General features: G+C 39.8%; 1 protein-coding gene across 1 annotated transcript in view; it reads right to left on the reverse strand.

Annotated features, from left to right (window-relative positions):
- Positions 1–3,722: 3,722 nt before the first annotated feature.
- Positions 3,723–17,154, reverse strand: part of Rdh10 (retinol dehydrogenase 10) — a 28,597-nt gene continuing 15,165 nt past the window's right edge. Inside the window, exons 3-6 of the mRNA XM_046460544.2 lie at positions 8,305–8,403; positions 6,964–7,109; positions 5,197–5,328; positions 3,723–5,092 (exon numbers count right to left, since the gene is read on the reverse strand). Coding sequence (XP_046316500.1) covers positions 4,969–5,092; positions 5,197–5,328; positions 6,964–7,109; positions 8,305–8,403 — 501 coding nt within the window. The 3' untranslated portion in view covers positions 3,723–4,968. The remainder of the gene's footprint in view (positions 5,093–5,196; positions 5,329–6,963; positions 7,110–8,304; positions 8,404–17,154) is intronic.

The raw sequence follows: 17,154 nt of genomic DNA on the forward strand, positions 1-17,154 counted from the left end.
AGCAAGAGGGCATTTTTCATGGCTGCTATGCACACACATCTCTCCCTGCAGCATGGTTTTAATCACCTTGACAGGAAAACCTCAAACTTAGAATCTGGGCTGAAGATGCTTTGTTTTTCTTGCTAATCAATGTCTTTTGCTTTTGGCTAGTGGTAAGAATCCTTTCAACAGTCACAGCTAATAAGCTTGTTAGGAGCTTCTGGAAGACATTGTGTTAGTTCACGACAGAAATGAGCAGGATTCTCTAACCTGTGTGGCCGTATGTCCTCAATGCTTCCCCGAGAGATGGGTAAATCATGAACTGTGTAAATGCTTTGAGATAGCTATTGTATTAGGAGGACTGTAAGCCACAGGAAAAGTCATACTAAAGTAGGAACTGGGCTGTGGTCATGTACTGCTCTACCTTGACATTTAGTGGGAGATCAGGGATGCCCCACTTGACCTGGGACCTGCTTCGAAAAAGGCAGTTTTTGGCCCGAGTTCAGTGTTCCAGAGACCAGATAGGATTCTTCGAGCAGACTGATAGGAGTTGGTCCTGTCTCATCTTTTTTGGCACATTAAAGGAGTTCATTTGAACTCACATGTATCCATTTGATGATGCTTGAAATTTGTATTTTGTTTTCCCCCAGGATTCTCATGAAAAGTTGCCTGCGCATTTAAGCAATTCATGCTCCTGAGGCCAAGCAAACAAAATTGCCAAAGAACAACAGTTTCCAGGTTTCATTTAGGAAGGAATTTTCCTTTGGTCGTTTTAAGGGTGGATTTTGTTACTAGAAACCCGAGTACAAGGTTAAAGACTTCATGTGCTATCTGTTGACACTGCCCTTCACCTTCTGGGCCTCTGCCCCAGGGCTGGCCACACAGACTCTTTTTCTTGGGCCAGACTGAGGTTTCTTTAGTGTGACTCAGCCTGGGGATTAGGTCCAGGAAGAGAGCATTGTTTCTAGTCTGGTTTCTCCTAGGGAGGAGGAAGTTCCCCTCTTAACCTTACTGCATCACCTTTTATGATTTCTGCTGAGGCTGCCTGAGGGTCCCCAAGTTGGGTCCCATGGATCTGGGCTCTCTTCTCATTTTGTGCTTCCCCCTCCCAGATTTGCTTACTTCATAGTTTCTATGCAGAATCTTAGCACCAACCTCCCTGCTGAGGACCAGAGCCAGTTGTCCAGCTGTCTGCCAGTTATTGTCATCCTGCATCCCCAATTCACCATTTCTAAGTTGGACTGCCTATGAATTCTTCCCACTTAAAACAACTCAGGTGCTCTTGGGCGATAAGCTATCTTCAGTCACCTGAACTTACAAGTTTCTTTTGTGCCATTGGCTGCTCAACCCCAGCTCTCCCCACATTCTCACTGCTTCTGTCTCTCACAGGCCTTCATCACTCATCTGATGGACTATAGCATCTGCCCTTCTAACTGGTGTGTCCCTACTTGCTGGGTCTTGAAATTGTTTTTTGAAGCTTAACGGATTCTATTAACTCATAACTCTGACCATGTTGCTTTCATGCCAAAAAAAAAAAAAAAAAAAAATTCCAGGGCTTCCCTCTTCTGTATCAAATGAGGGACACATTTCTCATCCTGTAATGAAGGTTATTCTCTGATGGGACCTCCTGAGAGAATGGATGCCATTCTCTTCCCATGTTCTGTTTCAGCCACAATGAATATAATTTATCTACTTTGACCTCTGTACCTTTCCTGAGAATCTGTTCCCAGAGGTACCCAAACTCCCATACCCAGCCTCATGGGTGGCCATCACAACCCTCCAGGATTCTCTCCCCTCCCCACACTCTGAGGCTTCATATGTGGCGCATTCAGGTATACTTCCTTGTACCTGAGTTAACTGCACGTTACTTGAGTCCCTTTGGCTCAGTAGATGCGTGGTGTACCTGCTAAACTGTGGACAAATGCTGACTCAACGCTCCCTACTCCTGCGTCCCAACCACTTCTGGTCCATCACAGCTTTGCTATCTCTACTCTTCTTTTAAATCAGTCACAGTCAATTAATTTGGCATGAAAAAAAAAAATCCTCCTCCCCCAACCTTACTGATTTCATATTTTGTTGGAGGCAAAAGCAAATTTCCAAGATATAGGTCAACATCAATTTAGAATTATTTCTGCCAGTTGGAAACAAAAACTTTGAAAAGGACATTTAACTTTTTTTTTTAACCTTGGGAAAAATTTGAAAGCTATAGCCTTTCAAGGAAACAGGATACTAAAAAACACACACACACACACACACACACACACACACACACAAACTAGCCTGGCTTTATGTTGTTCAATCTTGTCAAGCTAATCTAATCTTTTGTGACAGAGCAGCAGACCTGGTAGATCAAGGGGGAAAACAATAGTAGGAATTCATCTTTGCCAGCTTCAAAACTTTTGACTCCTGAGTCCCACTCAATATGATTATCATTAAACTGGTTGAAAGGTTAGAGAGAGGGACAGGGACAACACCAGCTGGGGACAGAAAGGGTTGGGGGGCAGGGTGTCAGCCTTGAACCCAATGGCCCTGAACACTCATATGAACAGGCCAGATGAGAGAAAAAGAGAACATATTTCAAGTCAGCATTAATGTCAAGGTGTATGTGTGTAGCATAGGTACAGATAAGCCCCCAGCTGGAGAAGTAACCTTATGATTAACTTAGTGGTCAATACGAGCATGCAGGACTAGAAAAGATTTAATGTTTAGGACCCCACCCCCACCCCCAGCAAAATAGCATAATGCTGAGAATATGATACTGGGATGAAGACGACATGTAGGAATCCTGCAGTTCCAAACTTGCAGGAATTGTATCCCTTTCCAAGTGCCACAGTTAAAAATGGAAAGAGTTTGGACAACAGTCAAGGGAGAGCCCCAGAAGTAATTAAATTGGACTGGGATATGGGAATCGATGCCTTCTACCCCCAAATGAATTCAGTTTATTGAACTTGGAGTTGGACAGTCTTATAAGAGCAATAACAAAAATAGAAATAGGTTTAGATTCTAACACATGAGAATAAAACCAAAGGTAAAGAAGACTTTCTTTAGTTTTGAGGTTGACAAATGGGTCATAAAATTAACTTGAACAATTTCTCTAGGGTGTTAGTTGGGTGGCAGACCTGAACAACCTGAAAATAATTGCTCCTACCCCACACTGTTTTAAGGCTACTTAAAAGTACTTATTTAAATCCCAAACTGAAAATTAAGAGGCAGCCAGGGCTTCTGTTGGTAAATGCTTTAGGGTTTAGTTATCGTTTATAAAGAGAAATTCAAACAGGTGACGAAGCTCTTCCTTAAAACCGTACTGGGAAGGTTGGCAGTGACCCAGGACCTTTCCAGAACATGGATCCAGTGAGGTTTGATCTGTGGTGCAGCCAGACAAACACAGGTAATGGGAGTATTTCTGTTTTCCCACTTTAATTTTTTTTTTGTGTGTGTGTGTGTGGTGCTGAGGATCGAACCCAGGGCCTCATACATGTTAGGCAAACACTCTACCACTGAGCCCCAGCCCCAGCCCCGTCTTCCCACTTTAATACAAGCAGCCTTTGATGAAGCTATCTTACATAGGTAGATGGTAACATTGGAAATTTGGGTGCATGACACCCTGGGTTATTATGTCTGTTCCCAAATGCTATCCCATTCAAACATTTTTATTTAACCATGCAACATAAGGATGGCATGAAAGAAAAAGAACAGAATGATTTTCCTTACAACATTGCTGATAATAATCACAGTCACTGGTATGTAATTTAATTAAGTTTAATCAGTCCTTTATAAAACTTCCCAATTAGTAAAAGTTGGCTTATTTTAATAGCCTTAAACATTGGTCACTATTTAAACAAGACATTCTAAAAAAAAAAAAAAAAAAAAAGCAATCACATAATAGTTCATAGTAATTTACAAGTGGATGGTACACATTTAGATACAGAGGTAGAAGTTCACTTTTACAATGTTTCACTAATACACATATACCAAATTCAAGGCACAAAATAGTTTGCTTTACAAAAAAATACTGTAAAAATGTCATTTGCTGTTCTACAATGTGAATAAACCTTCCAAAGGAATCTTTACACCCTTCCGTACATACTCCATAGAATAAGATTTTCCCCCTCACTAATCATAGTTGGCACAAAAATGGGGACTTTTTAATGTAGAAATTCCCATTTTTAGAAATGGGTTCTTTGCAAAGCTGCTGTGTACTCTAGATAAGAGTCCAACCCAAAACACAAAACACAGCAACTCCTGAGGAAAGGGCACTTTCTATATGCAGCAAAATTCATAGGTAGAAAATGCGTGTCTTTTTGGATAACTAGGTCTCCAGATACTTAATGAAGTATTTCAGAGGTCAAATGTAAAGAAAAAAAAAATCATCTAATACTTTAGTCAATGTGAGTTTAAGAATGGGATCTGATCATCTTTACTGTAATGCTCAGACATCACTGGCTTCAAATGGATGGAGATTTCAAAATTCCTTTTCAAAAAGAGCTGAACATACAGACACCATGAAAAAGCCACACAGGCTTTACACAACTGGAACTTAGAAAAGATGAGAAAATATAGCACTATAGTCCTTGAAGTTCCAAGGATGTCAGTTGGCTAGAGTTTACTAACAAGATTGCATAAACTCTATGGGAATTCAGAAAAATCACACATGTGAAACACATTGTAGTTATCATTTCTAGACTTTCTGTTCATTAAAAAAATAATGACAGCCCAAAGATGTCACACAGTGCTTGTCTAAAGATCAGACTGGTTTTAGGGTCCTGTCTAAAAGGATCCTGTTAGCAACAAGCTTAGCTCACTTTGACTGATCACACTTCCCAAGTACTCTAGTCAGTTAATTTACACTTTATTTTTTTTAAAAAGTTGATTTTTTAAAAAAGTCAACGTGGGGTTAGAATCCAGAGAATGTCAGTAACGCTGATGTGCACTGGACTGAAACATCTTGATCGTCTTCTGATAGAAATGATATTTCATACAAAAAGATTCTTAGATTCCATTCTTCGCTTCATTATTGTTTGTGGCTTGTTTTCTTTGAGCAATAAAAGGGTACATACACTTGTCTGCTCCTAGGAACCGATACATGCACACGACTGCTTCGAAAGGAAGGATGCTGAAATGGAAAGTCACAGTTACAAACTCGAAACCTCAAGTTAATCAAGGTCTGGGGCAGGTAGGGAAAGGCTGGGTCAGTGAGGAAGAGCCCTTCACAGTTACCTCTTCATGAAGGTCACGATGTACATGAGGCGGGGGGTGCAGATCATGGGCTGGTCGGTGAGAATGGCCTTCATGGCCTGCTTCACACAGTAATCAGGCTTCAGGGGGGGCAAAAAGGGCTCAATTTCTTTCCTATATATGTTTTATGTTAAAAAATAAAATTCAGTATTAAACAATAGTGAAGATTGAAAATACATATCAAAACACTGTGACATTATCTGAGTGACCAGATACAGGGTACATTTTGCTTTCTTTATGGTGCTTTTCTGGTTTTTTTTTTTTCTCCCAAATTTTCCTACTATGAACATATCTGATTACGTATGAAGGAAAACAAGGTAGGGGGAAAAAAGCAAAAATGGTCTGCTTTTCTGTAAAGTGAGAAGGTGGTGTTTTTAAGATGCTTCAAGATGTATTTCCTATTATTTTCCTTTAAGTAGAAATAGTAGGTGTCTGGCATAGCAAGTATTAAACCCCAACAAGAGGCAAAGCTTTTAGGATTAGGGGTAGCTAAAATGTGGGCACGTAAACACTTGCATAGCCTTTCTGAGTGAAATAATAGGTCTACACCTTTCCCCTGAACAGGGAAAGCTAAAATACAGTCTCTAGGGAGCTCTGAAATGAAGGGCACACAGATATCCTCCCTACAGTTTAGTTCATTATGCTACATGTTGAAATAGCATAGTAACACGATTTATTGCTTTTAGCATTTATCCTCCCACCCCAGCTTTGGACGTCTGCACATACAACTGTGCTAAATAGGAAACAGAACTCCTCAAGACCTCCAGCAACAGGTTCTAGACACATATGGGGAAAAAGCCAGACCATTGACACACGCACACATTCATGAAAAGGAGCTAGAGTTCCTACTTTTTCTTTTTCTGTTCTTGGTGCTGGGGATGGAACCCAGGGCCTCATGCATGCTGAGCACGTGCTCTACCACTGAACTGCACCCCTACCCCCTAGAGTTCATTTCTCAGTCCAGACTTGGAGTCAGTCTGAGACTGGAACGACTCAAATTGCCCTCCACAGAATTCACTGCTTGTCCGGTTCAGTATGTGTTAAGAATGGCTCTCGACCAACAGGGAGATTCACTTAAGCAAAGATCTCAAAGTAAGCGTGTCTTCACAAGTATCTTCTTAATGATTCGTGGTTGTGTTTACTCTGCTAAACGTGAGTCAGATGGAACTTGACATTTATATTCCCATGTGCTTCTTTCTAAGTGTGTGGGTCTTTAATTTCATCTTTAGTAAATCTAAATGATTCTTCTCGTTCTGTCAGAATGAATCTAGCGACATACACTTGCTGAAAAAAGAGAAATTTCCGAATCTGGAATGTAATATGCAATGTCTTTTTTAGAATAAAGGCATGTTACTCCTCTGTGACAGGGACACTGTTTCATATCTAAACCAAAGTTATATTAAGAATTTTTCCTCTGGTACTCTTATTTACCAACACTAAGAGAAAATTACTCTTGAGGATACAGCTTGTAAGAAAGATCCTGGGTATTTACACTTTCTCCCTGAAGGGATGGAAAAGCCACTTACTACATACATACAATGCTTCTTGAATTAATTTCTGAAAGTTACTGTTAGTGTGGCACAGGTCTCCTGCTTGCCAAACTTACACAATTTTAAAAACCAATTAACCCTGACCAATTAACTACAGGTTAATTGTCAAATGACAATTAAAGCAAAAGATGGATTGAAAATCCAACTCCACACATTCCCCAAGTGTTATCCTTTTTATCTGTAATATGTTCCCACTCACCTGATTCGGCAGCCTCTGAACATGCCAGTGTCTACCAGGTAAGGGCAAACCAAGGTTGTTTTAATTCCATCCTTTTCAGCAGCCTTTAGTTCATGGCTCAGGGATTCATGAAAACCCACAACTCCAAATTTACTGGCACAGTAATCCTGAGTTAGAGAGGAGAAATAACAGAAATGCTAAGAACATGCTCAAATCCAGACAACCTGAAGCTTCCCTGGTTCTATCTTCCCTGGCTAGATGTTTGCTACAAAAGGTTATAGGTGGCCAAGCAAAGAAAAGGAAACCATTTTAAAAGACAGATATCCGATGTGGTTCAGTGCAGAAATAATATTTTCAAAGCAACAGCAGAAACAGATGAATGCTTTTTGCCACATCTACTAAGTATCAAATTACTTTGGGGAAGTTACTGCCAAAGATTCTATGAAAGCTAACAGGCTGAAGTTAAAAATGCAGAGAGGTTCACTTTGAAGTGTCTGGAAAATTTACAAATGGTCTCTTGTTCAGTGAAGGAGACTGAAAAACCTGTTTGTTTAAATTAATGCAAGAAGAACAAAGGCAAGTCTAGCTCAGGTTTTAAGTTGTTATGATCTGACTTTCTCTTTAGGGTGAAATTCAAATGAAAATGATAATCAAAGCTTGTAAACTTAAACTAGAACTTAACCTAAGGGCACACAATACACAGTTCTTGTCCATGACCCAACTTTAAGTTAGGAATGGAAATAAAAAAATCTCCTGAATGCAGAAGCCATCTATTCCGTGTTGCTTTGCATATATGCATGAAATTATCTTTTTCAATTTTATAGGTACCCATAAGACAAACAGCACAGAACAATAGTTTACATATGTTTTATAATTTCAACATGGTGAGGAACAGGGTTTGATGAAGTTCACTATTATAAACTTAAAATGCAGAGACCTGACATTGAACATAACCAACTCATCTGATGAGCCAACACAAGGCAGCTCACTTTTGGCAAGATGATGAAAACAGAACATCAACCTTTGGCCTCATTTATCTGTTCCCCACAGCACTACCATTGCTCTCCATGGTTCCATTCCTGACCCTGTGCCTCCCACCATCATCAAGGCTGCTGATGGAAATGGGGTATACTTAGGACTGGCCCATCTACTTCTCTTGTTGCTGCGACTTTGTCAAGCCAGTAGAAGTGATTTTATGGCAGAAGAGGTATAATTCCATTTTAACAGCTGGCCCTGGTTTATTGGGAAACATCCTATATTCAGCATGCCAACTGGACACTTCCACAAATGTACAAGCAGCAGGTACTCTGGTGATGTGTTCATCACGGGGTATCTGAAGGAAATGCTTTATATCTGACAAACCTCAACTCCAGCAGTACTGAACAATCCCAAGGAACTTGCAACTGTCACAATATGACCATGATTAATCTCCAGCATTGTAGGAAGAAAGGCCTTAGTCGTCTGAAAGGAAAGATAAGATTCAAGTTTTAGAAGTGACCTGCTGAATTTCCTCTAAAACCCAATCCAGGGTCACAGAACAAACTCTGACCCATACAATATTATACTTCCCAATTCATTTAAAAACATTTTATATTTTCCAAAAAAGAGAAGGTCCTTTATGTGTCTGGTTAACTCAGTACCATTTCATTGGCATGACAGGGCTATTAGAGGCCATGACCAACCAGATTGTAACACGAGGACTTTGGGGGACAATGCCTAGAGATGAGAAGAAAGCTATTAGTGGAAGGGTCTTTATCACCTTTAAGTGACAGTTGTCTGTTAATCTAAAATGACTCCCAGGGCAGAGATCTTTTTACGCTCATGACACTTCAGCGCAGCCATCTGCTCTGAGGACCTGAAGCCTCCCTAAGAGCAGGTGCCTTGTATAAATGCTTATCCTACCGCTACATCTAATTAGTGATAGCCCCGGGAAGGAAGAGCTGCTGTACCATCAAAAGGTTCACTGTTCATGTGCACGTTAGCAGAAAGAAGGTAAAGTGCTTTAGAATGTAGAAAATGGTAAAAATACACAACCATTTTAATGAAAAATATACACGATGCTAATGCTATACTGATAAGAACTTGTAGACTTTCAAAGGACCAAACTGCACTGTGGGGGTCTCTGAGGTAAATCCCACAGAGGCAGGAGACTGGCCACTTAGGGTGGCAGACTATGTGGCAGATCCACTGAGGTGGTGAAAATCAGAGATGGCACAGATTTCTTACTAAACTCTCTTTCCCCTTTGGTCTCTTGCCTTCAAAATGCAGAACTGCATTAAAAAAAAAAATCCTTCAAATTACTTAAGATGATCTATTAACTATTCTACCAGGCTCCCAACAGTTTTATAACCTGCTTCTTAAAAGAAAGCAGGAAAAGAGCAATCTGTCCACTGTTGAGTTATTGTCTACTGCCAACACAGCTTCCCATGATTTATGAAGTTAAAAAACAAAGCACTACACAGCAGACTTAAAAAAAAAAAAAAAAAAAAAAAGAGTTCCCTTCTCAGAGATTTCTTGGCTAAGGACTCACTGAATTTTTGGATGAATCTTTAGTTTGTTATGATAACTTTCGCATGTATAAAATTAAAACCAGCAATCTCATTAATTCAGAAGTCTTTCCACACTCCAATTCATGGAACATTTGCCAGATGAATCTCTATAAAGCATCTCAAGGTCTTCCCCTGTCTGTCTCCTGGGTCATCATTCAGTACCCCATTCTGGACTTGTTCCCTATTTGTCTGGGTCTCCTTAATGCTTCTGCTCACCTGCACATTTTTACCTATGAATTCTTCTCTGAGAATCTATATTCCCAATCCCTTTCTATGTAAGCCCAAGTGTGACAGTGATCACAGAGTTATACAGTCTGTAATGCTTTTCAGGTGCTTCATATTAATTGTATCAGTTGAATTTTGTAATAATCCTTTATTGAAAGTATTTAGAGAGTCATCATTACTATTGCTTTGCAGTGCTGGGGATTAGACCCAGGACCTTGTGCAGGATGAGCATGTGCTCTGATATGGAGCTCACTCCCAGCCCATGCACCTGCCTGTGTTATCTAATATTATTCAAGACCAGCTTGACTTTATCCATCTCTCTCTAAGACACATAGTTGGTACCTTTCATCCTAACACATAATTACAAGCTTTTATGATATTTTGATTAACTGTTTTATACTTATTTATCTGGCTGTCTCAGACCAAGCTGGATGACACAGGTCAGACTTAACAAATTTTAAGGCAGAATCGCCACACTGTGATTGTGCTCACCTCTCATTACTGCATGGGCCCAGCACATGTTTCAGCTGGATTGTTTCTTCAGAGTTACAAATGGCAATTGTTAGGGCAACTATCACAGTAATTATAACTTTGGTCTGCCTTATACCCCCAAAAGCTGAAAGAACTGATAATTTAGGTCATTATAGTTCAACTTCAGGCTCTATAATTTATAATATGGCCATTATATCCCAGAACTGAAATCAAGTCACGTCACAAAGCTTCTATATTCCAAGCTAAACTTGAAAACATATCCCTAAGCAATCACGTCTATAAAATGACTAATGATGAATTATTCCCATACTAACTAAAAAGTATAAAATTTATTCTTGATGTTAGCCAGGCATTGCTTCTAAGGATAGAAGCTTCTAAACTTATGATGGTGTTATGTCGTGATAAACTAACCACAGGTTGAAAATATCCTAAGTGGAGAATGCACTTAATACACCTAAACTATCAACCTTCAGGGCTTAGCCTAGCCTACCTCCAATCTGTTCAGAGCATTCACATTAGCCAACAATTGGGCATGGAGACAGGATCATGCCACATATCACTACACTCGTAATAAAGTCACACAGTCATCTATATTAAAATTTGCCTAGTGTTAGAAGAGAGTCCTTTCTATCTTTGTGTTTTAAAAGTTCTTAATACAGGTAAATATAGGAACTTAATATTAAATCCTAAGAAATTACACACAATTTAAAATACAAGTAAGAATTTGCTACTTGGCTACCTGACAAATCTGATTCACTGAGCTGCTTGCATCTGTGGCCAGTGTCCATCCTAACTCCAGCTGGCGGCGGGCAGACTAGTACCTCACAGACACCAGAGTGGGCTGGTTCTAATGAGTTCCCCATATTCATGTGCTGAGGTTCTGCCTGTAGGTGTTAAATGACTAACCCAGATCCTCAGCAGCATATAAAGGCAAGTGATACAAGATTAACAAGTTCCTAACTGTGTTTTAAGTTTAATTGGTTGCAAGGTTCTGAAACTGATTAAAGTCCTCACCCCTCCCCTGAAATGAGTCTGGTGGTATTCACTTCTCCATTCAACTAGTCATTCTTGAACATGTGTTATGTGCGGTTACTGTGTCACAATCTGGCCTTGTAATAATGGGTAAAACAGGACTTGGTCTCATTCCTGTCCCTAAGCAGAATTTAAACTCACTAGGATTAAACTGGGTTAAATTGATACATCAAATGTAAACCAGCTCTAGTTTTTCTCTCTCACATAAGCAGGAGGGCTGTACATTCACATTCCAAAGAATGTGATTTGGTTCTGATTCTGCTCCTGTGCCCCTGCCCCATAATTGTTTGCAGGGGAGTTAAGATACTGGTTTTATATTGAAAGAAAAAAAAAAAGAAGAGAGAAAGAAAAAATAGAAGCAAAGTAATCCAAATATGGCTATATAATTAAAATATTTTCTAGTTGTGGGTTATAAACATATTGTTTAGGGAAATATGTTTCAACTTTAAGTAGCTAGTGAAGTGTGACACAAGTTGGTTACTTTGTTTTAATTCAATTTTTTTTTTTTTTTTTTTTGGAGAGAGAGGATTTACAAAAAAAATTTAAAGCGGTAGTGGGCCAAAGTTCAGTTTAAAACATGACTTCTTTGCCTAAACAGGAACAAATTGATCTCTTTATAAATGAAATCCAATGTGTCTGTGCATAGTGTACCTTTGAAGACAAAGACCATATTCTTTATGTAGAAAGACTCAATCTTAGGTAATACCACAATCACCACAACTTCTAAGGCTGTCAACAAGACATGAGCTGCTGATGAAACCCTGCAGGTAATGCCAGCAGCTTTGGGACCCAGACTGCTTGTTTTCCAAAACAGGTGCCAGACACTCACTCTATGCTGATCAGAGGCAAGCTGGGCAAGAGCACCCACATCAGGACCACTCAGGGTTTCTCTTAAGCCCATGCTCAGGGTCCTGCTGGACCCTAGGACATGTGACTAAGGCTGTTAATCATTTCTTGATGCCTGAATGGACATGAGCAATTACTCCTTGTACATTATTTCCACACGCCCACCCCCACCTGGGATCTGGGGTGCATTATTAAATAAACCTCGATCAACACTAATTCTGTTCCTTACTTTGCAAGGAAAAAAGTGCCATAAATGGGTGACCAGAAAGCACTGCATTTTCAGGAATTTTCCAAAGTAACCCAACTAGTTTTCCTTTCTAATTACTCCTGCCCTCAACAGTCTGGTAGATGACATCTGAGATAGCACAGCATATTCGGTCCTTGACACAGCTTGACAGAACAAAGAAATCTGGCACTTTGCAATGAATTATTAATGTGCACAAATATTGTAGCATGTACGAGGTGGGGACCAGCAAAAGGTGAAGTTCTAGTTGCCATGACACCAGTCAGTTCAAGCTAAGGTTCATGATCTTTAACTTTGTCTCAAAGAGTTGTTAGAAGAACATAAAGGGCGAATCTGAAATGCACACCCAAGCGGTGTGAGTAGAATTTCATGGGTATGCTGCCATGGAGGATCTGAGAAGGGAGAGTCAGATAATTCACTGCCCCAGGACTGCTGCGTTAGATCAACTGTAAGGACAGATTATCTAGATCAGGACTTAACAACGCATGATGGGATCCCTGCAGGAAGGGCATTTAATCAGTCTCTAGAGTTAGCTGGCACCCATGCTGGTTGGCAAGGTTTGCTGGAGGCTAAACCAAACACCCAGAATTGTACTTCATTCTGTGTCCTCTTAGTTGAATGTTTAGAAAACAGAGGAGATCTAGTCCTTTATCAAGAAAATCTGAGTGACTCTTGATCTATAGGGGCGGGGGGTGTCTCAATATCAGTTACCTATATTTGAGCCAGGAAGGTTTAGAGAATTTAGAGTTGGAAGAGATCTAGGGTCTCTTAATTGCTAAAAAAGAAAAAATCATAATAATTGACTCTGGCTGTAAAGGGCAAATACAGAACTTTGATTATTTGTGATTAATTTTATCACAAGGTTAAAAATCTGCTGCCAGCAGACAGGGTTGTTTACGTGATTAAAAAAAAAAAAAGAAGAAAAAGAAAAAGAAAGAAGGACATTTAAATGAACACTGACATTCCTATGAGACACGTTTAACAAGTCTAATATCTCCATAGCTCCTCAGGGTTCCTCTTCAAAGCACTGGGCCCTCTGAAAGATACCTGTAAAGGTCACATTTATAATATGGGCAAGAACTTCTCACACAGAAGTGTAAGTGACTGCACATAGACATGGCATGTCATAGCTTGAGAAATCTTTGAAAGTTGGGTTTACGCCAAATTAACTTCCAACAGTTCCGACCTCCAGATCACTCTTGGTGCTCTTAATGACAGACTTTGCAGTGCAGAGCCTGCAGCTGCGGTGTCAGGACAAATTAGCTGAAAGTTAAGCAAAAGAGAATGTGAAGAAACACGGTGTCTGGCAAAGCCGGACTTGAAATTTTGAGATGGTGTTGGTAAAACACCCAGAAGGCATTCCCTGTATCTGTAAACAGCCCCAGGTTCACAGCCACCGAGGGAAAAGCACGGTTAATTTTTCACAGTAGGAAAAGACCTTAGGTTGGATTTTTGTACATTTGCATGACTGTCTAGTGACAGTCTTTTAAAAGAATTATTTTGAAGTTTATATATCTTATTCGAATGTCCAAGAAACAGATTAAACATTAATTTCCAGAGAGTTATAAATTATATTACGATGGGAAATGGCATATATAGAGGATGGAGTGCTGATGTAGGTTTTCAGATCTCTAAAATGACAGCATTTTGTACGATCTGAAAATGAGAATACAATAGAGTCCATCAAACAAAAATATCTACCTGAATGTGCTTATGCTTTATGCTGTCCCTACTATGGTAAACAGCTTTCCTCCTGTTCTTCTCTTGCCTGTGTTGCCAGCAGAGTAACTTATTTTTATCAGAATCATTATCGAATATTCTCTTGAATATTTACAAGGCTAAAATGACATCTGGTGGCACTCTTCTCTGAGAATTCAGTTACTGTTCCTGGAATACTGATTCAACCACACAAACTTTTGAAGACGTTGGAAATGGACTGGACTGTGTTAAGAAGGTTAATTGCTCATTGCTGCATGCAAAGATTAAACATGGTAATGTACCACCAGTTACCCTGTGAGAGGAAATATGAACCTAAATACTCTTAATTTTGCTGGTTTCAAATAATAAATATAATGCTTAATAAATATAATGGTCAAACTTTAGAAAAGTTACTTTGACCACAATATTATTTCAAAAAGGCAATCTTCACTATGGAACTATCTATAATTGGGAGATAAAGCCTAACCTTTGTTGGCAAGCAATATACTGACTTTTAACTATTTTAGTTGCAGCTGACAGGAGACATTCTGACACTCATGCAGCTGCACAGTGGCCTTTGTTCCTTTTCCTATTTGGCTATGTTTGCAGACACAGAAAGATCTCCTGACTAATTGTGCAAAATAGCCTCAAGATAACTGAAGCCTGGAACTACTGTCTCTGACTTAAAGTGTTCATCTTAATTTCTGTCAGATTGAGACAAAACATCTCTTTCTAGATAGAGAAGGAGACCAAGGAATATGTCATCAAATTTGTACCAATGTTACATTTACCATCCTTTAAAAAAATTATTATTGTGAGGCTACAGGGATTCGTTTAACATTTGAACAGCATCAGCAGTTAATACTTAACACACATGCACAAGAATACTCTTACAGTTGCCCTGCAACCAAGAAGCTAATAAAAGAGCGAGGCTTTTCAAATGAACACCTAGATGATGACACCATTAGTTATTCAGCAAAAATAAATGCTTCATTAACTTGTCTTCCCACTGCTAAAGGATGGGGTGAATCTACCCCAAGGCTGCAAGTCAGATCCCAATAATCCCTTATACTTTAGGGCTCGCTAAGCAGAAATACCAGAAATGAGGTGACTTAAAACTCAATCTATCTGGAAAGTACACTGGTCTTTGGATTCCAGAAACCTGCACGGTTCTGACTGCTGAAGCTTCAACCTTCTTTTTGTTACCTGACTTCTCTGAATCTTCATTTAACTCATTTGCGAGACAAAAAGAGGGGATCTCCAAGGATTTTTAGCTAAAAAAATGTTAGGTTCATATTCAAGACTTCTTCAGTTCCTACTGTGCATTCAAAATACAAGTCTTAATACTGAGGTATGACTTGCCTAAGACTCTCGTAAATGACTCAATAAGGTATCAGCTCCATTAGTGTGGCTGCCAGCCCCTGGTGATTAATAAAATATCTAGCCATTAAACATTTATATGTTGTCATGGCTGTGCCTTTTAACATAGTATAACTTGAATTCATGCAGCCAATTTAATATTGCGAATTATCTGTGCAAAATAGTTGTTTTTCTGTTTTACTTGAACCCATGGCAGTTCAACGTGTGAACAAAACTATGAACACCGGACACTGTTTTTAAAATGCTATTTCCCTTGATCCTCCCCTGACTGGACCAGAGATGATCAAAGGAGAGTTCAACGATCTCGCTCAGACCCAGGCCCCTCCCCCACCTCAATAACTCTATGGAATAAAGAAAATAACCCACAAAATTGCAGCCAAATCACCTGCCAAACAAGGGGCTGTCATTAATCCCTTTGCTTTGCCCCAAATGCACATCACTTCTCAGAAATGGTAATAAAGACAGATCTTCCAAAGGGCAGAGGCTTCGGTTCTGCTCTAGTGACCAGTAACCACTTGCGTGAGGCACAAGCACATGCACGCCAGCTTAACCACTGCTGGGCCATCTGAAGTGGCAGGGCGCCTTTGCCCCTTCCAAGAGCACAACCCAGCAATGTCCCCATGATCATCAGCCCTTGTAATTCATGAGTGCAAATAGTTCAAATTCTTCCCTGCTTTCTAGTGAGCTTAAAACAACAACAAATCTTTACTTAAAAACAGGATAGACATAATCAAGAGGTTACTCGTGAAAATTTATTCCTGAACATGCACTATATATAATACTGAGAAGTCACTTAATATATATAAGGGTTTATGGTACCTGGATGGAGCTAAGCATTACCCCAAATAAATAAATAAACCTTTTTGAACCTCTTAGAGAACTTTAATGATTGCAGAAGCCACCTTTTCTCTAAATAAGTGGATCTCAAACTTTGCTACACATTAGAATTGCCTAGGGAGTTTTACTCCTGGTGCCCAGGCCACATCCCAGACCAGTTATACCAGAAACTCCAAAGGAGAGAAATCAGGCAGTAAGAGGAAACATTCCCCAGGTGACTCCAATAAGTAGAAAGTTTGAGACCCAGTTTTCTAGAACAGTTTCCCAGTCTCAGCACCATTATATTTATTGCTGGGTTATTTTATGCCCTGGGGGGCTTTGGGGGCCTCACGGATGTTTCGGCAGCGTCCTCTCTTCTCTCCACTAGATGCCAGTAGCAGCTTCACCAGTCTGATAAGAAAAATGTATTGCCAATGTCCGCCTGAAGGCAAAAGTGACCCATCAAGGGCCCCCACTATCTAGTATGGATGTGGGCATTAGCAAACCAAGTTCCACATACTCCAGTGATGGTTTTCTCCTCAAATCTAATTCTCACATTGTAATGACATTTTTCTAGGTTTGGAATACATTCCAAGCTGGTGGGGGGGGGGGGGAGCACAACTTAAACTGGGCTCCATATAGCCTGTGGATGTAGCTCAGTGGCAGAGTGCTTACACAGCATGTATGAGGCCCTGAGATCTCCAACACTGAAGAAAAAAAAATGGGCTCAAAATCCTACCACTTTAGTTTGTATACTTTTTAAAAATTTTAAAAAAAAATTTTTTAGGTGTAGAAGGACACAACACAATGCCTTTATTTTTATGTGGTTCTGAGGATCGAACCTGGGTCCCGCCCATGCTAGGCTAGCGCTCTACCGCTGAGCCACAATCCCAGCCGCAAGTTTGTATACTTTTAAACTACTACTCCCTT

The sequence above is a fragment of the Marmota monax genome, unplaced genomic scaffold, assembly GCF_021218885.2.
Source record: "Marmota monax isolate L192 unplaced genomic scaffold, Marmota_monax_Labrador192_F-V1.1 WCK01_AAM20220418_F8-fsc00063, whole genome shotgun sequence".
Lineage (NCBI taxonomy): Eukaryota > Metazoa > Chordata > Mammalia > Rodentia > Sciuridae > Marmota > Marmota monax.